We start from the raw sequence: 25018 nt of genomic DNA, 5'->3' as shown, positions 1-25018 counted from the left end.
GCTACAACTCCAAATCACATCCCTATAAGCCTCATTCATAATCTTAAAAGTCTGCTTTCACAGTACAGCTTTGTAGAAACAAGCAATTTGCTGCCAGTGACACAGGGAGACCCCACACCTCTTGCTTAGGCTTGTGCCCTATCTAGCACTTGTTCCACAGCAAGTGATTCCATTCTTTAAGATAGCAAAAAAATCTGGAAAGAAAAGGCATTTGGAATTATCATCTGTACAGGGATGAGTGCCAAACACCCATGGAAGGGTCGGCTGCCTTGAAGCTTGTGCAGGATAGGGACCTTCCCTTTGCACTGAGTTGTTCATCTGGCCGAACTGTGCTGTGGCACTGTAGCCAGATGCACATTTTGAAGAACAGCATGTGGAAGAGCATGCAGCTCCAGTTGCAGAACAGAACCATACCAACAAATACCTTGATCCCACACTCTTGGGACGACACTTCATCACCGTTTCACCCATCTCAGCATTTTTATAAATGGTTTTAAATACTACTGGGTGCAGATAACTTTCAATCATCAACTTTAAGCACATCACTTAGAACAAGCCACGTACCAGCTTTGCGCAAACAAATACAACACAGAATCAAGCTGAAGGCAAGATTTTTTCAAAATAATTTTTAAAACATTTTCTCTTACCAAAGACTCTTTCATCATTGATGTTTTTGATACAGAACCACAGCCCTGCTGGGAAAGTACACACGAGAATATGCAGATCAAAAAAGAAGGAAACCCATGTTGTAGGCTGATGCTCAGACACAGAGGCAATGATCGGGATGTGAATTTTCGCATACCTTTTTTAAAAAAAATTCAGTTCAAATTATTTTGAAAAGATAAAATTATTAAAACTTGTAAACATTAGGAAAATTCTGAAACTCATTGCAAAGGAAGCATTTCAAGTTAAAATGGCAAGTGCTCTATTCAGCAGAAATCTGATAAAACTTCCCCAGGTCTTACCCTATTTAGGAAGTATTTGGTGTATAGGGTTATTTAAACACCAATATAAAGGATTATTTCCATACTACTTAAGACAGTGAAAATTATGGATGTTTTATTACAGCTAAATATGAAGCCAAATTCACCAAAATGATAACAGGCAGGTAGGGAGGCCGCATCATTACATTTTGAAGAGATAATCATCCATGCCAGTAAGTATCCCAGATTTTCAATACTGTATTTCAAAAATTCTCCTCTACACAGAATACCTTCATATTATTAGTACAGAAAGTTCAGTATTTAATACCAGACCAACTACAGTGTGTGAAGCCCCCCCATTCTTTCAGATGCTGGAAAAAAAATAAAAATCAGGCCTTGTCTACACTTGCAAAATACATATCAGCTAAACAACATGTCAAGCACTCAGTGCAGACAAGGACAAAACTGTGTTCTGTAATTAAAGACAAACACATATATAGACCTATTCTGAGGTGCTACATGATGGAATGGTGAGGTATCGAACATATATCCTTGTCTTCACCGAGATCTAGTTCTCATTCAAAACTGCATTGTAAGTTTTAACACAATCTGGTTTTCTAATGTAGACAAGCCCTCAAAAGTTTAATGCTTATATATACATATATATAGACACTTCTTTACTGATATCTATTCCACTACATGTATTACAGACTTGGTACAGAAGCCTGAATGAGCTGGACTTTTCTTTGAAAAAAATCAGAACTGCAGAAGTTTGTATCCCTGCTTTGAATTATTTTTTTTTAAGTCTACTCATTGAATTTCACCTTAAATATATTTATCTGAGAAAAACATCTTCAGTTTTATTGCCTGGCTGGCTAAAGAACTTTTAAAGGTTAAGTAAACCAAAAGATAAACTAACATGGGTTTTTACCTATGAAACCACACATAAATAAACCAGAATTGGTCAGAGTAGACATATGTATACACAAACCAGATGTGGGAACATAATAAACAGGTAACATGCAAGATATGTGCAACATCATTGTGATCTTGTGCAACGTTGTGCAATGAAAACAGTTTCAGTTTAAGGCTTGTAATAGGTTTTAAATGTGTCCTCAAGTGTTGGTAAAGCTTCTGGTTATTTTATGCTGAGTAGCACTACAATCCTATATAGAAAAACATACAGTACATATTCAAAGACTTCCAAAGAAGCAAAAACCTTAACAGACAAATTAGTGAAGTGGTGGCAAAGATCATGAAACGGTTACTACAAATACCCTTTAAATAACTGATTAAAGACTAAATCGATCTGAGGATGAGGAAAGCAAAATATTATTAATTTTCAGTAGAATGCTATTGATATCGAAATCCTTATATCCTTTATCCTTACTTACCCAGTGTCCCACAGTGAATAAAATCTGCCACTCCAGGGAGCAATATAACCTGAAAAAGAGAAGGGAAAGAAACCCTCTTGCTGCCTAGGTACTTAAATGCAGTAATTTTACTACTCCCTCAAATTATAGCACAAACCCAAAGAAATTTCACTGACCATGTAATATATGTGAACCAGACCTACTGCATTAGGCAGGCTATAAAGTCTACCAACCGCAAAGCTAGTTTTAGAAGAACATACTCTTACATTCTACATGTTGAGTATGAAGACAAGCACACCTCAAAAATCAATGCAATACAATAATAAATAAAATACTTCTCAAGAAATATGACAGATAGCAACCTATACTATGTAAAGAAGTATAAGAACACATAATCAGTGAGAAAGTATTTAATTTTTCTGAAATGCCTGAGCAGGAAACTGGGAACGATGTATAGCCAAACCACTAATACTCTTATGAAACATTGGTTTCCTATTGTTTTTCTACTAGTGGATATACATGTGACATGAAATACAAAACTGCTACTAGGCGTGCTGGTAAGATTTACATATTTATTTAAAAAAACAAAGCTTCTAGATACTTGAGTATCGCAAGATGAAAACAAACAGTATCGTTATCAGGAGGAAGATAAAAATTACTATAAAAGTTATTAATAAGATTAATCTTAAATTTTACTTCCACTTCCCTTGCAGTTGTTTCAGCTCCCTCTGAAGACATACACTCAAGTGGAAATAAAGTTAAAACCTTTTATTGATTATGTAAGCCTTTGTGCATGACACAGCAAGTCTTCCCCCTATCTGGTATTTAAAATTAGCATAATCTGACTGAAGGTTTTAGTTTAGTATCTAGTTTAGACATTTAAATATTGTGGTTTATGTTCACAGCAAGACATTACTTTTCCCTTCAGTCTGCCGGGAGTGAAGCTTGCTCTCAGACCACAGCATGCACAAGAAGGAGCTGCCAGCTGATGGGGAACTACGAATTACGTTCCTCTCTGGAGGTATCCAAACCATGAGATTAAATAGCATTCATCTGAGAGTACTCAAAGAGTTTGCCAATACGACAGCTACCAACCATCTTTACCAGGGTGATAAAAAATGACAGATGCTACACCTCTAGGATAGGCAAGGAGGAATATGGAGGAAACTGCAGGCCAGTAACCCGAGTCCCTGAAAAGATCATGGAGCACAGCCTCCTGAAATACAGTATTAAATGCTTTTTGAACCATTTTCCTCATTTCTCAATTATAAGCTGAAGAAGCATGGGCTGGACAGGCAGACCATTTGATAGGCTGAATACTGACTGTCCTGACAACCTCAGAGTAATACTCAGTGGATCAGGAGAGTCCAGCTGGTGGCTAGTAAAAAGTAAAAACATCCCAAACAGTGAAACATACTAAATTGAAAAGAATGTCTGACATGCCTCATGGCAGGCATGACTTTGATCCAGAACCTCAAACCCTTATTCCAGGTGTTGCACCTGGGATACAGGGTCCGGATGTGGGCACCCTTCCCTATTAAGAGAATAGAGAGGGATTAGATATGGTCACAATCCCAAATCACACACATACCAGAAGCTGAGGTAACCAGATTTGTTCCATTTGGTGAAGCAGTGATACTGACCAGTGAATTTCAGAAGTTGAAATCAACACTTCCTAAGAACTGCAACACACTGCTGCACACTGAGATTAGAAGCCGAATTTTGTTTTGCTATGCCAGTCTGAAAACTTTTACTAAGTATAGTAGGATTTGCTCATATGTACTGAAAAGCAAATCATAAACCATCAGGCTCTGTAAGACATGCAAACAAATGGGATCTGCTAAGTACTCTTTCGGAATAATGGTATCACAACCAACAAAAATGAAACTGCTATTAAACAGTCCAAAATGTTAAAACAACTAACACAAAAAAATTTAGACCAGAAACACTGGTAAAAAGAAGTACAAGAAAGAAGTCAGTTAAAATAAAAACAAGTATGCCTCAAGAAACCTTTTTTTCTAAAAAAACCTCAGAAAACTGAACAGTATTTGGGTATAATATTAAGATAATTCAATTTAAATCAAAGAGAAATCAATTTTAGCAAGGGTAACACATAGCTAGGAAAATAAGATTGCTTTTTTATTTTTCCCCATCAGGAGAAGGAAGTATAGTGTTGATCACAAAGGAAGCGTATCACAGAAGACGGCAGTGAGGCACTTGGGAATGGCAACCATGCAAAGACAAGCTTGTTTCTGTGAGATTGGGTAGAACTGGCTTAAAGACCAGAGGCTGAACCACAGAAATTAAGTAGATCTTACAGATTAATTGTAGTCCTACAGGTATCAGACTTAAGTACTCAGTAAGCAGACTGACCCTGACCATCAATGCTATTCTGAATAGATTAACTATAGGTATCTTCATAATACACTTTGGCTATAGTTAGTTCCTCCCTACTCCTTACATCGTTATGTGGATTGTTGGTAAACCCAAAATATTGGAATGATGTTACAAAGTGTTTTTCGGTTGGTTGGTTGTTGGTTGGGTGGGGTTTTTACCTGTTTTATTTACCTGTATATGTCAAATAGATGACACTCAGGAATACAATACCAGCAGCTAATGAGACACCCAAGAAGAACAATGTCTGAAATTCTTGCTTTGTTAATCTGTCTCTCAGATACTGCAAAAATGCATAGGCCTGCAGCAGTGCAAAAACACCTAAAGAGAGAGGAAAGTTTTTGTTTAAAACTTAAGGTACACCCTCAAATCTAAAAACTAGTATAAAATCACTTTCTGAAAAAAAAACAAAAAACACAAAAACTTTCTTGCAATGACAGAAACTTGCAATGAGAGAAAATACTCTCTAAAACATATTTTACTTGTTATATCAAGAGCTCCAATACCCACCACCTCTTTATTCCCAAATTAAATAGGGGTAGGTGACAGAAGAAAGAAAATAGAACTCAAGTGTATGGTGTCTCTTCAATTTAACAACAAATTTGCAATCAAATGCAATGTTGAACTAGTTCTGAACACCTAGAGAAAAACACCAACTCTATTCACTAAATAAATGTAAAATCATTCAGATGCAAAAAATAGTTTGATAAGCTTTACTTTTTCTACTATATTCAGATTGCTGGGGGCAGGGGGAATCTCCATTTTTACAAATATTTTCTACTAAATTTTAATGATATTCCAATTACTGTCCCAAATACATTTTGGTGACTACACATAAAAAACCTGAAGAATCTAACAACCTCAACTATAACACACAATGTATGCAGTTAAACATAAAACTATCAGTCTCAGCAGAGATTACTGCTGTCAAGAAATCAGGATGTCTGTTAACAACTATTGAAAAATCACCTTAAAGAAATAAAAAAAAAAAATAAAATCAAGTTTGAAATTAGTTATTTAAAAATCAGTCTCCCGATTAGTAACTGAAGTCATTTGTATTTAACCTGCTTTGAAAAAATACAAAACCTATCAACTCTAAACCCAAATTGCTCAGTAAAAGCTGTGTTTACCAATGAGGAATGCTTTCCAGTGCTTGAAGGCAACATTATATTGCAAAACAGCAGAGATTACCAATGTGTAAAGTAAGTGCTTGTCAGAATGTGTAACTGATACTGCATTATAGACATTTTACTTCCATTAACTCACACAAAGAAGGATAACGTGACACTTAGAAAGAAAACTTCCTTACAGACACTGAACTGTACCTCTTTTTAACAGTTTGGTTTGCTAATATGTGTTCTTCCAAATACAAAGAAACAAAGCGCATGGGCTTGAGGTTTTCTTGTGCTAAGCAGGCTGTTTGGAAGCAGGCATTGAATTTTCTTACCTGCAGCTGCCATGTGTTCACTTGTTCTAATTGGCTGGAATCCCACAAAAGGTATCTGCATCGATAATATTAACCCCACAATGTAGAAAGTGCTATATGCTAGGAAAAAAAAAACAGTGTGGGGAAGGGAGGAAGAGAAAGGTGGGAAGAAAATGAATCCGTGTTTTAAAATGCATTGGTTTCATAGTAGAGTCCATCCTCCCACCAACTTCAGTGACGCTGAAACAGAATGGTATAATTCTAAATATGTCAGCCATGCTAATTCTTTTTTTTCTCCTTTGACTAGAAGAAACCTGTCTACTGCACACAATTTTAGAGGAAGCAGTAAAGTATTGCTCCTAATTCCACTGTTTTGTCTCCTCTGAGGGAAACAAACCATCTACCTAAGATGTTCAAGTTTGGAAGTAGTTTTCTCTTCCCATCTTGTTTTTGAGGATCATGGATGGGAAAGAGCTCTCAGATAATAACTAAAGAAATCTTTTATATGAGGAGAACTCAAAGAAGCAAAACCTCTTCAGAGTCTATACCTATTTAGAAAACACTAGGAGGTACACTTCTTTTTTTAATATGAAAGCGAATGCATGCCAAGAAACTGAAAAGCAGTAGAGTTAAAAATTAATATTAAGCATACTTATTAATGGATTTGTATCAACCATGGAGATGCATAACCCTCCAAAAAGTAGAGAAGAAGAACATTATTAATATTAATATCATGAATTATTATTATGCATGCACTAAGATTCATATACTTTATTTTGACAGGGTTTTGGTCCTCAGTATTCCAGGAGGAAGAAGAGGAGAGAAGAGAGAAATGCCAGTTCTGAACAGCCATGAGTTTGAATACATTTGAAGTAACCAGCCACCTTAAAAGTCCAAATAAAGTTTTGTTCTTTCAGTGGCAAATGGTAAAAATCCACCTCCCAGATTTTTAAATGCTCCTACAAACTGTAAACAACTGTCTTTGTTATGGCCTTGATCCTATTAAGAGATTCCAGTTCTCATACAATCCTTTGCTAACCTCCATGAGAACAGGTTTGGGGAGTGCACCATTTACCAGTGGTATTGTTTCCATACCACCTGTGTGGTGTCTCTGGGGGATTATGCTCCCAGGGTACTGTATGATTTCCAAAAGTCATAGAAGTGACTGTGATGATACTTCCAACCACTTCTTGTCTTCTCTGGTGTATTCTTTCAAGCATCTATATGGCATTACTTGGCCTAGCGACTGATACATGCTCTCTTATGTCACTGAAATACGTTTTTATTGTAGGAAGCTCATTTTTTGAAGAATTAATTACAACATAAACCATTTACCCTACGATGAAAATGTTACAACACTGCCATCTTGTGGAAGTTCAATGATTGGCATAAATGGCTGCATTTCACATTTGCTAGTAAATCACCATTTTTAAGCCCGGTCCTGCAACTGTTATATTTTCTATGACTACTTTTCCTGTGTCCCCTCTTCCCTTAACTCCCACTTCCTTCAAACAGCTATCACATCTGTCTACCTGGTATCAAAAAAATTGGCAATTTACACATCAACAATTTTTTTCTAGGAGCTTTGATACATCAAGGTGATACATCATCATAAACTTTCCATGTTTCTTCACGTTCTACTGGTTGTACAGTCTTTGCAAAATCAAGAACTTAGTTTTGATTTCTGCAAGCTGCTCCCATGGATATAACTTGCACTAGGTCAGGAACAAAAACATTCTGACCTTCTGTGGATAAACTCATTTCACAGTTTTATTTGCTGTACACTGCGCGAATACAGGAAGAACCAACTGAAAAACTTCTCCAGAGAGTACAATCAAATACTTTACTGCATACTTTTAACTACTGAATTGCAATCATCAGAAATAAACAATCACCATCTTAAGTTTTAGAACTGAAGTAGCTGATATAAATATATCCCTGCTCATTATTTAATGATTAAATCCAAGACACAGAACTAGGAATTACAGAAATTAAGTTTTTAATTCTGGAAGATCCTTAAGTTTTTGTTATTAAACGATCAGAAAGTACACAGAACTTAAAAAAAAAAAGTAGAGGAAAAAAAAAATCAAGTTGAAGTGAAATTACCAAATCTCTCAAGTGTTCAAGCATGACTGAAATCTGTATCTGTATCTTTCCAAATGTAAAGCCATTTATTTTTTAAACATATGATAAACTGCATGAGAAACTCTAAATACAATAATAGAAAACAGTATTGATGGTTCCTGTATCTGAATAAAGAGGTTATTTTCCTATATAAGCGCTGCTAATAAACTGGAATTACAAGGACTTGTTCTGAACTATTACGCTAGTAATATCTGAATGAAAGATACTGACCGCTGTCAAGACAGACAAACAAACAAAAAGCACAGCTTAAGCTTTCAAATGTAGGCTGCATGAACACCTTTGATGCCAAGTGAGTCTGAAGCTACCTGGCTGATAAATTAACCTGCCTGCAAGTCATAAAATATTTTAAAATTGGGGAAAACTTTACATTCTTGGAATTTTTTTACACATTAAACGATTGTGAATTACACTGCCAGGCATATCAGATCATGTCACATCAACCTTCCTTTTGTTGTATAAACATCCATGTGAAAAATAGCTATTTTTAAAAATTTGGTGCTGCAAAATATTGTTCTCTACATTTACGTTATTATGTTAGATTAAACATTCATCTGTTACAAAAGCTAGGCTCATGCTAGCTTAAAATAAAACTGAGCACTGACAGACATTAAAACCTCCCAAATTCTTGGTGATAGTAACATGGATTCAGATTTTACTAGCTGCTGTCAGCTGACAGTAGTTTACAAAAGATTAAGCTGCACATTGGTAGTTTAAGAATTCTGAGACTGCTGCAGGAACATTTGAAATTGCATTATCATAGGAACTCAAAAAATATCTTTATTCTCTCTATTTCTATAAGCTTTTGTAAACTATTCTCTCTGTTTGAACAGTTTGGAAGTCAAGCATACTTGAATTTCATCTCAGAAATGATTGAACATTCTTGCCTGCTCTACAAAAATATCCTGTTAAACCTAGAAACTACATACAAATGTGAGATGTACAGAGGTCTCTGTGTAAGGCTTCTCATGAAAGCTTAAGTTATGCCAGCAGTTGCAATGAAAAAGCAGACCAGCAACCACATTTTCATTCTGACAACTCTGCTGAAGTACATCTCCCTCACAGCTGAATGGCAATAACATCTCAAAACACTGTAGCTATTTACAAAACAAACCTCTGCCAAAACCTTTATTTCTTATGAACCTACAGTACTATTTTCCCCAGATGAGTTCAAAGACTAGTTCATTAAAAGCTGAAAAAGCAAGAGTACTTATTCTTTATTGTTTGTTTACCACCTTGCTTCAGGAATTTATAATTAATAGATTTAATTTTCTCTTGCCTAAATCATAGATACTGGACAATGAAAATATTTAATGATTTTAAAAGCAAGATAAATCATTTTCACCTTAAGCTATGAAGAAGTGGTCAATGAAGAAGTAATACTAACATAAAAAATCAGAGATGGATTAGAGCTTGCGCCCCCCCCCCCCCTTTTTTCTTTTTAAAGAATTTCCATTTCTGAATTACATGAATAGCTTAACAAAGAAACATTTAAACAAATATTTATAGTCTGGGTAACAAAAATACAAAAGTAAAGTTGAGTAAATTGAGTAATTATTATACTATATTGGTTCAATATGTATGTAAACATAGTCATTTCTCTAGCAAGCATTAAAAAAAAAGCATTAACATAATTAAAAATACAAAGATAAAACAGCATTAAAATGGGCAATAAAAACATTTACAAATATGAAATGCTCTGTGATACTACACTTGAATTCATACTATGTTCGCAAAGTATCTATTGGAAAGATTTCACATTAGGTAATCAAAAATGTTCTAGCTAACTTATAAACCTTTGAACACATGAATTGCTTAATATTTATTTTATTCACACAACTACACTATGCCCAACTGATTTAACTGCCAAAGGCTCCGTAAAAACAGAGACTTTTAAATGTCAGGTGTATCAATTAAAAAGTCAGTCTCCTAAGAAACCCTAAGCTGACCCATTAACCCAATAAAATCTTGAGGATTCACATGGAGTGGATGCTCTTACAGTACTTTCTAGTCTAGGTTACATAAAACATGCATGGCTGCTTAAAATTCCCTGTGTCTTTTCTCATATATGTCACAATATACTGTATGTTTGCATGATTTCTGCTGCACAACTTGTTAAAAGTAACGACTGTTTAACATACTAGGAAAAGGCAAAAATATGAAACACTGTTATGGACACATGCATAATAAATATGATATACATTAGAGGGATTCTACAAATACCAAACTATCCAATTAACTTTGTTTTCAGAGCACTACAAAGCAGAAAAATCAATTAGCAGCTACATATATGAAATTTTGGAAGTGTATTTCTTAACTCCTTGTTTTCATATTGTAGAGAGTAACTGACTATAACCAGTAATCAAATTAACAAAATGCAACCTGATGTGCAATTACTTAATTCCCGCTTGACACAAAACACATCAGTATAATTAATTTCATATCTCATAAGTATTTGAGAAGGACAGTTCAATGAACAAAACTTACCAATGTAGACCCTCCTGCTGTATCTCTGCATCAGCAATAGAACAAATACATGCAGTGGAATAAGGTTGATGATGAAAACATAACCACCCCATGCAGAGACCTACAAGAAATGGAATGAGAAATTAGATCTGAAAATATCTGCATATTCTTAGGGTAGCCAATGTTGGATTTACACACCTTAATGGTCTAACAAGAAAACACAAACTCCATCTAGACAACCAGTCAGAACTACCGGTAATAACTCCGGAATCATTCTTAGTATGTATTAAGAAAGAAAAAAACAAAACACAACCAAACCCCAACAAACAAACCAACCAACTACCCCTTCCCCCCGACTCCATCCACAAACACCCCATATAGCAAAGACTTTTGAAATGGGCTGGTGGATTTTCAAGGCTATCTCCTTCCTGTATCTCCTCCTCCCAAGCTAATCTGGTCATGCTGGCAAACAAGAATGTGATGCTGGGGGTTTTCTCCATGGTGAAATCTGCAACACAAGACAGTGGTATGACTCCCATGGAGGATCCAAGATTTTCCTTTGACACACAAAGTTAGCACCATGTCCTGCACTTTTTGCTGGTGATAGGGAAAAGTATCTCCAGCCACAGAGGAGAAAGAGAGCAAGGTACACCTCCGGGAGCAGAACTACTGGAGCAAAGGAGTCAATGCATGTGGAAGTGTAAGGAAAGAAAAGGAAACGGTAGATGCACAAGGAAGCAGCGCTGAGTACTGTGGAATGGGGTACAACAGTACAATGGATATTGTGAACCTGTAGCAACAGCAGCACTTAAGAAGCCCTAGTATGATGTACTTAGAACTGAAATACTACAATGTTAACAATATAACACTGATTGCTGGTTTAAATAAAGATTTAATGAGCTACTATTACCATGTGTTATCTAAATTTCTAATGTATTTAAAAGTGCTAATGTTGACTAGGCAATCTCTATTTTAACACATCCTCTTGTCAAACTACAGTCTATAGACTTCTCCTGTATGCACCATGCTTACCATAGGTCTTCATTCTTGGAATGCAGTACCTAATGTGGTTTTCACTTCAACTGTACTTCCAGGCTTAGATTCATGTAGATATTTTTAAAGCCTCAGAATCCAAAAAGAAATCCAATTACTATGTTCCATAAAACAGTTTCTAAAGTAAGGATGAGGCCAATTACAACTGTTTGTTGTTTTCGTTTTTTTTTTTTTAATTCTAATAATATAAAAACCAGTGTTTCAAAATTTGGGGTAACCTGATTAGACAATGTGAAGCAAATAGAATAGAATTTGTCTAAGTTTTCTAGAAATTCATTTCAGATTATCATGACATACTGCGTTACTAGCATGAAGTATCATGGTTTACACAGGCAAATTTAATGGGAGAAAATATTAAATGAAGACATGTAAGAAAGACTAGAATAAGAACAAAAGTCCAATGAGGACACGGTCCTATTTAGAGAAAGGCCTGAATGAAGCAGACAGCATGCAGTTCTTATGGACCTTATAGACCTCTATAGAGACATACACCTCTAATTATCAAAATATTAAACCAAATCTAAGCACTGAAGATTATACTGAACTGAAAATATACTTTGGAACTTTTTTTAAAAAAACTGAGATACCTTCATAGATCGGCAAAAAAAGTGGAAACATGCTATTACTGCTGCAAGGATTGCTTCAGTGTAAAGCTTTGTTTTATTTTACCTCCTCATCATAAAAAGCTATCTGAAGCAGAAGCTGCTGAAGTCAAAGAAATGCTAAAAATAAAAATGCAAGGGAAAAAAGCCTTCTCCTTATGGAATGCAATGCAGTGCTGTGAGTCAAATTACCACAATGACTTATACATATTTTAAGCAGATTTAGTTATCAAGAAAAATTTCTGCCAGTCCATGCAATATCCATTCCTCTTTCAAGGAGCTGTTCCCAAAACCCCCCATGTAAGGACTGGCTCTTACTATCTCAAAATTGTGATTAATTTTCAACTTAAACTGAAAACATAACTAATTCCATCAGAAAAAGACAAGTGAATACTATCTAACAAACCACAATTATGCTTTGTCCTAAAAATTTACCTAAGCAGAATGTCTGGAATGGCATCTTAACAAAACTTTTTCCCAAAGGGAAATACAATATATGGAAAGCTATCACCAGGAATGACGTAGGTAAGCAATAAAGTTCTATCATCTAATCACTGAGGCTACTCATATGTTTATGTATGTGAACCAACAACTTTCTGTCATGGCTCCAACAAAGACTAAAATCTTCTCCTGTTCTTCATTAACAGATGGATTATGTAAGCCCTACTCAAAGAGTTTAGCTGTTACATATATATAAAAAAGGCTTACCATGTAAAAGTAGGATAGACAGCAACAGATTGTCCAAAAGACTGACCCGGTTTTCACAGACTTCACCTTTAAAAATAACCAAGTATTTATGAATGATAATCAAACAGTGGACAATATTAAAAAAAAATTCATTCAAAAAAAAAAGTCAAGAGAACTTTAGCACATATGAAGTCGTATTTGTATGCTTCTGAACTGATGTCCATAAAACCAAACCACAAGAGCAATTCATTCACAACCAGAACAGCTTATACCTATATCTCTAGTTAAAGCAGAGGCAGGATGTAATGCAACAACTCTCTACTTCATAATCCGAGGTAGAAAAGTAGTTGCAATGCCTCTGTGCTACTTTCTCTGAAACATCATACCACTTTGTCAGTGTAGACTATGCATGCCTTACTTTAACTGCATCAGACCCACCTCTGTAATTATAGATAGAGCTATTCTGGAATTTTGAAAAACTCAAGTTTAATGAGAGCATTCAGACACTACTAAAGCTTCAGCAGTACCCATGAATTGGCCCAGGGATATGATTTTGTCCAAAACTGATTGTGATGACTGTGGTGTAGGAAAATAGGAATTAAAACTCAACATTAAATAAAGCCAGGAAGTAATCACAGAATAGTCTGGGACCTTCAAAGGTCAGTTAGTCTACCCCCCTGCAATGAGCACAGACATCTTCAACTAGATCAGGTTGCCCAGAACCACATCCAGCCTGGCCTTGAATGTCTCCAGGAATGACACATCCACCACCTCTCTGGGCAACCTGTTCCAATATTTTACCACCCTCACTGTAAAAAATTAATCTATATTTGATTCACACATAATACTACAAGCAATCATGCAAACATCACTGCATTATGCAGTTTAGTTAAATGAGTTCCATAAGAACAGGTAACCTCTACGATGTCTCAGTTGTTATAAAGCAACAACAAAGATTGATTTTATTATTGTTATCAAACACAGTACAACTTGCAGCTGCAGTTTATTCTAAGTCCAGATTTTAAAATCCTGCATTAAACAACACCTATCATTAAAAACTTGAATTCCCTTCCATTATATTCCTACCAACAATATCCCAAGTTTGAATATTCTAGAGCTAAAATAAAACTGCTGAGTATGCATCCACTTATGAAAAGTGGAACTCTTGTGAAAACCATGGGAAAAGCTGTAATGACCATGCACATATATGGAGACACTCAAAGAAAAGTATATGCATTCAAGGAATGAACAAGTACCATACAGTGTCTATGTTGAGTAACAATACAGTTATATTATGTGATATTTCCAAAACAGATACAAGAGTCCAGAAAAGCTACAGCTTGCCTGAACTCCTTCATACAAAACTGCATTACAGATGCAATTCTACATACAGACTAAGGAGTGACTGGCAAGTTGCATTAGCAAGCAGGCTAATTAAAAGACATCAGACAATTTTAACTATTTCTTTTTTAAGCATGCAAGTAGTATTAGTATCTTGCTCTGGACAGCTTGGGATATTTAACTTGGATGCTTAAATCAAAGCCCAGACCCTCTATATAGTCAAAAGCTTCTGAAGAAGACAATTCAAATTGCTTCATATTCAGAGTCTACAACTTTTCACCAGCTAAATAAGGAGGTGAAGTTTGATGCTCATGCGATGTTAATACTGCCAAACTGAAAAACGGAAGCAACCGTTCTGTTTGCTTTAAATTTATACTTATCATCATTATTATGATTACTACTACTATAGGACACACAATACTTCAGTTGAACCGTACTTTTACATAGCAAACGAAAGAGCATGATTATGGAGTGGTTCAGATCATGTGACTTCTCAGTACTTGCCTGATCAAGAGCTAAGGGGAAGAGGGATGAGAAGGAGGAAAATAATTCAATGGATTCTAAGTAAAATCAGTCATTTGGTTGGAGGAGGAACCAAAAAACCTTTCAAAGCAAAAGAGTCAGCAATTACTTACCCATAAATAGTATGTGAACTGCAATGCAAAAATAGCTATGCCTTCATTGTCAAATGATCCTGCTACTGATCGGGATATGTAACCTGGAACTATGGCAATAAAACAGGCAGCTAAAAGCCCTGCTCCCTGGTTCCACAGTTCTCTGGTGAGCAGGAAAGTAGAAATAGCTGTAAGGCCGCTAAAAACTGGTGCTAAGAACACACACACATCTCTTATATGGACTGTCACATTAAGCATATTTAAAATCCAATGTATAAGGCCAGCTGTAACCATCAGTCCTGGGTATACCTAAATGGAGGAGAAAAAAACAAAAATAAAACATCAAAGCCCACTAGGTTATTGCGGAAAACTATCATGGTAGGTTTATTTGTGCATGATTTGCAATGAAACAGACATTTCTTAAGCTGATATAAACGGTGAACAGGTAAAGCTAATGGAATTATTTTAATAGTACTTTAATCATGTTTTGACAACACTGCTGAACACCAGAGGTTCTTTAAATTTTATCCAAATGCTAACAATTACACATAATCAAATTTGCAAATGAATAAGCAGCATACAGATAAATGTCAGGCAAGAGAGGATATTATCATATAATGAGAAGAATTTGTCATTAAGGTGTGGAAGAAGAAGCTAAAGTCTGCAGGAGAATTTCAAGCCAGCTAAAAGGCTTTAAGTAAAAAACAAACCCCAAAACCCTAAGACAACAAGAAGAAACCCAACATTTCCCAGCCTTATCAGTTTTCCTCATAAATATACCATGCCACTCTTTCACCTCTTGTTATCAATGGAGAAAGATGATGTGCAGCAACAGGATTTATTATCAACAAGCTGAAAAGCTGTCAGTTGAGTATTACCTATTTGCAATACATTAGTAGACATCTTTGGATATGAAGGATTATAATAGAGTACTATAAAACTGAATAAAGATGTTCTCCAAGAAAGGTAGTGTAGACTTAAATCTACTGAACCCATCATAGACTACCAGAGAACTTAAAAATATTCTTAACAGAAACTCTACCCTCCCACAGTTATCAACATCAGAAAAATCAATGTGTACTAGAAAAGTTAGTATGTACTTCACCTGCCTTAGTTTCTTTCAAAAGCTAGGAAGGGTGTTGTACTGAATTAAATTAACAGATGACAGAATGTTCCCCTGCATATATCTGCCTCAGTTTTTTCAAAAGCTATGAAGGGAGTTGTACTAAATTAAATTAACAGACAGAATGTTCTCCTGCATATATCCTCGAGAGCTGCTTTTCTACATAAACTATTAAAACATAATACTCCATGTGACTTGCAAAATAATTAATGCAATCAACATTTCAATTCTATTTCCTAAGGGTTTTTACCTCATAAAAGACAAGTATGGAAAAAACATAATATATATTACACAGAAAGAGTCTCAAGTATCTCTAAGATACAAATTGTACAAAATTGTGTAAATTGTACAAAAATTTCTTATATGCATTTAAATGGTATGTACTATAACAAGTTTTAATGCACATTCACACATTTAAGTAACAGGTAGCTGTGTTATTAGTGTTAATAAGCAATTTGAAAATTAAAAGCATATTTTATTAAGATTTTTCCTTTATCAATGTCAAATTTGTACTGGAAGTTCCCAAAACTAAGTGCAAAGTCATCTTTAAGTTATTATGGTTATTATTACAATACTTACAGTTCCACCTACTATTCTTCCCAATGGATACCATGCTCTTTCATCAAACCAATTTAAAAATTCATAAAACCCATGGGACGCAAGATGATGTGTTGATCTATAGTTAAACCTAGAAAGAAATGAGAAAAGGGGTGTGTGTGTGGGGGGAGATAAAGGTCAAGAACCTAAGTTTTAAGCGTAACTTAAATCATCTGTTTTCTAAGACCTAGAAAAAGAATAAAACTTCAGCATCTCATTTAGTATATAAGTATAAAAGTCATCTCTAGAGAGTTTTAAAGCAAATTACTAAGCTTTCAGTCACTAACCACTATACCTTCTTCATTTCTACAGCCAGGGGCCATTACATATTCCCTTCTTTCAATCAACAATACTCTTCGCAATGCAAAATCTGTGTGTTCATCTTCAAAGTTTGTACATACTCTGCTGCAGAAAATTCCCTGTAAAAAAAAAAAACCTCCCATGCATAACTTCAGTTCAATCTTCCACGTTGTCCATATACCATTAAAAAATATGGATGGATTGCCATCAAGGCATTAATCTTCCACTTTCATGGCATGAAGTTTTTCCAACTTCTCAAACTTCAGATAGCAGAACCTAACTATTACAAAGTCCATTAATTCTTCAGATTAGGTATGAGACTGCTGTAAGAACTGCAGTGTATGTTACGCCAAACTACAACTCTTTCATGGTCATTTAAAAGCCAAACTAACAAGGCTACAGGTATGATACTGTAAAGTTTTGTGAAGAAAGTTTAAGTTTAAAAAAGTTTGGTTAGATACCACTTCTGAAAGAAGCAAGATCCACAAACCCAACCCTCCTAATAGACATTCTAATTTGAATTTAGGTAAGAATGTGCAAATCATGAAAGAAGTATTAAAGATTATATACATTAGTTACGTAGAAGTGAAGATGACTAAATGGAATACTGTAACAGCCAACAGATTAGACAAACAAACCACCATGAAAGACTTCTGAATACAGTTAGTATTCAAGACCCGAGAAGATCGTGTGTTTTTTCGTCTATTTTATGAAAGTATCCAATTATATCAGTAACATGCATCACTTCCAGCACAGCTTTTGAAAGCACATCAACTACTTCTGTATACCCAGGATTCCCAAAATACCACAGGTTTACTTTGCACTAATTTATTTCAACAGAATAAAGCTAATGTATTTCAAGATTAAGAGACATCAAGTTCCTTGTTTAATCATTACAAGTGTTATATCTGAAGTACAACCACACAGAGGTCATGAGCAGTTTTCTTCATCTACTCAGTGAAAGAACAGAAAGAATTGAAATTCAAGTCCAGACGCCACCAAACTTGTATGCTTCCACTGACTTAACTATCACAGCATCAGTCAGCTGACATTAAAAATAAGTAAATTTAAAAAAGTGCAGTGTTTTCAGAAACACTCTCTTACATGTTAAATAAGCAGTTACGTAGGATACAGTAACTGATAAAATTGTGGACTTTCAAAAGTAATTAGCCACGTTTATGTAAAAAATTCACACAAACATCAGTCATTCTGACCTAGCAATCTTTGTAACAAGCAGCAATGTGACACTGGTTTCCAATAAGCCTGCAACTATTCCCATTTGACTAAATTTCTAGAAATTAATTAATTCTCTAGTTCTGAACTGACAACTATAATGTGATTTATGAAATGCTGTACCTGTAAAATTAGCCTCTTATCTTAATATAGCAAGGTCTAGTGTTAATTTGTTTAGTGCCAAGTGCCTGCAGTATGGTATGAGACAAAGCAGGACTTCCATGTTGCACAGGACACGTACAATACAGCCAGCTATGGAACAGACCTAAACTGCACTGAAAACCCAATAATGTTGTTATCCTAGAACTTTAAAAAGGAAACAAGAAAGATTCTTACCTACATGGATTACTTTCAACTTTTTAAATCACGACTCAAACTCACAGAGGCTACAAGAAAGAGTATGACTAATGCTTACTTTTAGAGCATTAAAAGTTAAACAAATGAAATATCCAAGAATACATATTGACATTCTCTTTGTGTTTTGAACTAATAAAGCTTCATAAGTGACTTCAGAAGGATGTGAACAACTGTCTTGTGCTTTGGTAGGACCCCATTAAGTCTTTAATACAAATGAATTCCCACTCAAAATTGAAATGCAGCATTCTTTTTCTACCACTTAATAGGTAAGAATTTAATCTCTCCTAATACATAGAGATAGAAATACAGATAGATAATAGATAGATATAAATATAACCTTCTGACCATAGAAACCTAAGAAAAAAGTATTTAGAAGCTTAGCTACAGCACCTCACTTTGACTTTAGAAAAAAAAAAAACAACAAACCAACCCCCCCCCCCCCCAAAAAAAAACCCACCTCACTTCATACCTCACCAGGTAACCTACAAACACAAATATGTTAAAATGTAAATATAAATATATGTATACGTAAGGAGAAGCTGATGAACAATGCTGCATATCGAAACCGGCTTCATGCACCAGGAAAGTGGCAGCAACATTGCACGAGAGAGCAGTATGGTCTAGCTGTCCTATGATGCCAGTATTATGCTCTGGTACTGCTTGCCCACTTCATAGCACTCTAATCCTTTAGGGAACAAGCCTGAGCCTTGTAAAACTGTTTCCCTTTAGGCCAGAATGGAGAGAGCACTAATGAACAGTGAGTATCGCAAACCTTCTATCTTGGTACTTTTTGAACTGTTTGAAGAGCAGCACAGCGGTATTTCTATGGCAGTACTGTCACAGCATCTGAAACTATCTATAGGTTTCACAGGGGCATAAAACAGCCCGGGGAAATATTAGAAAAAGTGACACCTTTGCCAATACCCACAACCTGGGGATTTAGGGGCTGCAACTGAGGGAAGAATTAGAATGGAGACAAGAACACCAAGTGCTGGGTAGGGGTTGCCTTACAGGTTTGGGTGTCACTGTTTTCCCCACTTCTTCCCCCACTTCTTCCATCTCTAGTGGCAGCAAGCATAGGTGGTATTCAGGGTTTTTTTATCCAACCCTGTTTCTGACTGGCCTAGCAGACACAGGAACTGGGGTATGCTACTGGTTACAGTGACTGAATAGAATGCAGCACTATGCAAAAGGACCACAGTGAAGGAAAGGATTTTCTACCACCCTCAATTCTCACATCCATCTTATCCTGAGGTATGGGAACTGTTCACCCATCTCCCAATATTCCCTCTTATCCTCCCTCACCCCTTGGATGCAGGTAATTTTGAGATAAACCTGAGAAGAATAAAGAAAAGATTGTGTGAAGCACTTGCTCAATTAAGAACTTAGCTTCAAGGCACTGAGATGAATATTCAAGTTCTCAGCCCATGTTGTGAAAAAGATAGATTTCATAAAATTTATCAGAGAAGAGCTCTTAAGGACCTGACTAACACCAGTAAGCACTGACCTTTCCTATTTTAGCTGATGTTCTAGGAGGAAAAGCGATGCTCTGCTATTCTTTCTGTCAGGTCTGTAGTTTGAACTGTTTCCTCCAAACTAAGCTTTAAAGGAATCAAATAATCCTAAATCTTTGCACATTTCAGAGTTCAATGTCCCAACCACCAAATCAGGCTGATACTGTAGTTTGAACCCCTGGGGAGATGCCTGAATGATCACAAAAGTGCTGTATGCATGGCACCATTAATTTTGTGGCACTACTGGAGATAACCTATATTATAGCTAGTTCAGTAGACAACTGAAGATGAGTTCATAAAGACATGGTTCTCATTTTCAAAGCATATTTCAATTTCAGCATAGAGCACAAGCAGCAACAGCATAATAACTGAGCAGACCCATAATTTTTTTTTTAGTAGCGACATCAATTCAGAAAGCTTAACTAAGCAACTTGAGAAATAAAGCCTGTGAAGTTTTCAGTTATACGTTATGTACTCTTAATACGTAATCTTAACTATCTGTTCACGCTTGGGTTTAATTTTTATTCCACTCTATGAACTGTTTTTTGACGGCACAAGGTAATGCTAGTCATAGCAATCACTCTCTCTATCCAGGAGCTATAGAATTCTCCAGCACTTCACAGCAACAATTACTGCTATATTTATAAAGGAGACATCTTTGGCTTGACATTCCTAATTTTAGTATTTCCTTGACAAAAGTCCTACTTAAGATGAACATTCAAATAAAATTAAGCCTACTAGAAAGTAAGAACACACAGGAAGAGCACATATACAACAATGCAGTTACTTCATCCAGATCTTAACAACATTTAAAGCAAATAACACAGAGTGATAGAATCCATTTGACCCTCCCATCACAGCAAAGTGCAACATCAGTGTTGCTTCTTGTCAGATCATTGACTGTCTAAAACCCTATAAATTTCATGCTACTGCTCCACCATCTAGACTTTTTAGCTGGTATTTTATAACCATCTGAGAATATGTAATCCCCTTACTAACAGCATCGGTTGAAAATTTTCAAAGCCTGCAATTATAAGGGCTTCTCTGTTCTAAAAGTCTTCAGCTGCAGATGCAGAATATTTTCACATCTGTCAACTCAGAAAAATTACACGATACAAACTAACTGTGAACATTACAAGCTATCTGAGCAATTCTAGGAGTCAGTTTTTAATGCAAATGTAGATTACAGAATCAATTCTGCCATACAGCATCTAATTAGAGATGGCAAGTCTAGATTCTTGAAAAAGATAGTTGCATATTAACTCCATATCCAACATATTCTTTGCATCCGAAAGAACTTATTCAGCACAACACTTTTACAGAAAATTTAATGAGAAAGTTCAACAACTTCCACTGAAACAAATGTATATGCAGTATTCCATACTAAATTCTAAAACACCTGCTTGCCTACATATTTTACTACCAGCACAACATCCTGGAAGTCTTATTCTAAAGCTTGTATCTACAAATAAGTAATTACCACAATGAGTTTTGCATATGGTTTTTAAATTCTAGTGCACTGAATTAATGATGTGATTGATGGGGTACTGTATTTCCATTTTTAAAAAAAGATTATTAAGTCAAGTCCACCAGAAAGAAAAAAAATAGAAGCTTTGTCCAATGTAGAGTTTAATATTCTCCTAATTCCCCTAAACTCCTGATGGGTTTTAGGGGTTAAACATGGAATTTTTGACAGTTTAGTCTTTGTGATTTTATCTCAAAATACATGAATATGTAAGTTACTCTTTGTATCTCGAGATATGCCTTTACCTAATACCAAGTATTTGCTGAAAGCTCCCAAGAGTGCCCTATATTTAAAGAGGGCAAACTGATCTTTAGGGGTTCTGTTCTAAGTAGGGCCATCAGAAAAGAGATACACATCCTGAAAGTTGACTGTCAACCAGAAGTCTAACATTTGATAAGAGAATTGGCAGCAGTACTATAATTCTGAGTTTCCTGAGGCTCAAAATTAGTCATGACCTTGCTTTCAACTTCAGATTCCTAATTCTGAACAAACATGCTCAGAAAAATGTGGCAAAGACTCCTCTGTTATATGAAAGATAGTATGCTGACATAATAAAACTGCAGGAAGCTCTGCAGCGATGTAGCCACCTAACTTCAGAAAAGATGGAAATTCTGAATCACAGAAAGAAGTTTCTGTTCCTGGAATCCGGCTGAGCAGCCAACCTCCACTTGCTTGCAATACCATTAGAATAATCCCTGATGGTGAAGAACAGCAGAAAGTCCAGACAGGAGAGAGAAAAAAAAAAAAGGCAAAAAAACCCTGGATGTCACAACTGGAAGGACACGTGTTTTTTCAGGTCCAACATTCAACCACGCTCAATGGAAATCCTGAAGAATACCAGAATGGTTATAGAATAACAATTAAGAACAACCATTAAGAATATCAGAATGTCCCCAGTGTGTTTAAGAAGGATTACAGCATTCCTACTGCCACTACTTAGCATGGCATTTTCACTGCATGCAACAAGATGTCACGCTTAGCAAGTGCTGAAATCACGAACTGCATGCTGCCAGTACCTTAATGATACAAAATTCTACAGGGAGCATACAGTCACTCTTAACTTCCTCAGAGAGCCCAGAGCATCTCTTGCTAAAGAGCTGCAAGACTTTTAAAGCATTCCATGACCACAACTTGTACTTTTCACACAATAAACGTCATATGAAGCCATAATATGCCTCCCATTATCACTGAAATGGGCATGTATCTGCTCACAGTTGCAGACAATTCCTTTAGGCCTTTAGGCTTATTAGGTTTTTTTCATGACACTTTTCTGTCTTGCTTTTGAACTATTCCATGTCTCAAGGCAAATTATTAAGAAAAGTGTTAGTTTTATTAATATAGAAAGATGTACTTCACCAGTAAAAGCCACCACTCATAACTTTTATCAACATTTTAGACTCAAGAAGTAAGTGATAATGACTTTTTTTCCTTGAGACAGTCAAAATTGCAAAGGAGTGTCAATGATAAAACGGAAACAGAATCATTTGAAATTCCTACAGGGAAAATCTGAATGCTCATTTTCTTCTTTACTGGACATACTTCACTGCAGTATGCACTACACTATAACAGGCATCAATACTGCTGGCAATATTGGTTCCTTATCTTTTGACAACACCAACTTCTTGGGAGGCATCACTTCTCTGCTCAATACAATATTAACTACCACAAACTCAAAAGGCCTTGTAGTATTGCGTCTGTTTCCTTCCAAGTGCTACTGGGCTACTCTGTGGCATATTAGCCTTATATCTTGCAACTCTGAAGGCTTTGTACTAAATTCAAGAATACGTTCAAGAAGGATGCTTCTTCCAGATGAAACAGATTCATGCTGTACTTGTTTTTAACATGATGGATGCAGCTTAACTTCAGGATCTTCAAAGTTAAAGGCTGGTGGTACATGAGGATCTGGTTGGCAGAAAGGAATTCAAAAGGCAATTAGCTGAATAATATACTTTAAGAAGCAAAATACTGTTTTCTGTGAAAAACGTGGTACCAGAAATCAGTGGGCTGAACATGACTGCTTTACAAGAAGTGACTTCTAGCTTGTCACTAGCTAGCTCCCAAGCCACTTTTTTCATGGTCCTCCTATGGAATGAAGCAACCTGCAACACCTAATCAACTATAAGAGGATTGTTATTCAAATGATTTCAAACATACTGCCTGATATCCTATAGTAAGATCTAGCATGTAACCAGAAAGAAATACTAATTTTTGCAATAGTCTGAAATATAGAGTAAAATAAAGGATATTTCTTATTTATTGTGGGTTTTTTTTTATTATGTATTAACTATGACATAAATTATTACATAAAGTCATGCGTATGATACAATGCAGTGGCAACTGTGGAAGCACATCAAAATGCAGTTGAACCAATTTCACAATCACTTCCCACTAAGTGAAATTTAGGGTATCTGTATGCAAGGTAGCTTGGCAGATGTTTCTACCCTGTAAAATGCAAGACATGGTAAAAAGTAAACAGGTACCTCAGAAAGGCTCTAGGTCGCCAACATCGCATATGATAGTTAGGTAATGACAATCTTATTTCTGGCAAAACATTTTAAGGGCTGCAGCACCACAGAAGAGCTTTAGCAGAAACTGTTGTGTTCACCCCTTAATAACCAACAGCCTGTTGCTTGACCTTCCATGTACAACAAAGAGTAGGTCCAGCCAGAATTGGACATGAGATATTAAAACACTGTACAGATGTCAGGTTTTTGTTAGCTCACAGGAATTAAAAGAATCTACAGTGTTGGTGTTGCATGTCAGCAGTTCTAAATCAGTCTGGCAAGTTAAAATAAGGTAGCGTTTCATTCAATAGTCCTTAAATATTTCCTTGCTCTTTAGTACATCTCTTACTGCACCTGCTATTCTTCTTCCTGCCATTAGCTCTGTTACCTGAATTCTCCAACCATGCTTTCTTTTGATTGTCCTTTTTGTATGTAGACGATGTTTACTCCAAGAACCTCTCATAGCGTACCTGTTCAGCTCCATCTATTGCAGTATTGACTTACTGACCTTTTACTACAATGAATGCTGAAAAAATAAAAATTTGTTTCATAGCACATAATACAAAACATCAGAGCAGAACTAGAGTCTCTATCTAAATTGATCAATTTCTTCCCAGTGATTGAGGCTGGGTTAAAGACCTAATTTTATCCAACTTAAATATGCCTGCTCAAATTCTGCTTAACCCTTCACTAAGCTGGCATAAATAGACATAAATAGTGCATTTATCATGCTTGTAGCAGGGATGAGGCAATTTTCTGCTGTAGGTATGTATATATATATATACCTACAGGACAAACTAAACAATACACCTAGGCTTTGCAGAAACCTAGAAACAGATCCAAT

General features: G+C 35.8%; 1 protein-coding gene across 2 annotated transcripts in view; it reads right to left on the bottom strand.

Moving 5' to 3' along the window:
* STT3B (STT3 oligosaccharyltransferase complex catalytic subunit B) overlaps window positions 1-25018 on the bottom strand; it is a 48683-nt gene that overhangs the window by 11241 nt on the left and 12424 nt on the right. For both annotated transcript variants that reach the window (XM_062603548.1, XM_062603547.1), the window contains exons 2-9: window positions 16724-16832; window positions 15043-15330; window positions 13088-13153; window positions 10746-10845; window positions 6138-6236; window positions 4865-5011; window positions 2318-2366; window positions 648-802 (exon numbers count right to left, since the gene is read on the bottom strand). In XM_062603548.1, the coding sequence (XP_062459532.1) occupies window positions 648-802; window positions 2318-2366; window positions 4865-5011; window positions 6138-6236; window positions 10746-10845; window positions 13088-13153; window positions 15043-15330; window positions 16724-16832 (1013 nt within the window). The remainder of the gene's footprint in view (window positions 1-647; window positions 803-2317; window positions 2367-4864; window positions 5012-6137; window positions 6237-10745; window positions 10846-13087; window positions 13154-15042; window positions 15331-16723; window positions 16833-25018) is intronic.

The sequence above is a fragment of the Pezoporus occidentalis genome, unplaced genomic scaffold (assembly GCF_034315485.1).
Source record: "Pezoporus occidentalis ecotype Australia unplaced genomic scaffold, CSIRO_AGI_Poc_V1 ctg80, whole genome shotgun sequence".
Taxonomy (NCBI): domain Eukaryota; kingdom Metazoa; phylum Chordata; class Aves; order Psittaciformes; family Psittacidae; genus Pezoporus; species Pezoporus occidentalis.
This window is presented reverse-complemented; position numbering and strand designations above follow the sequence as displayed.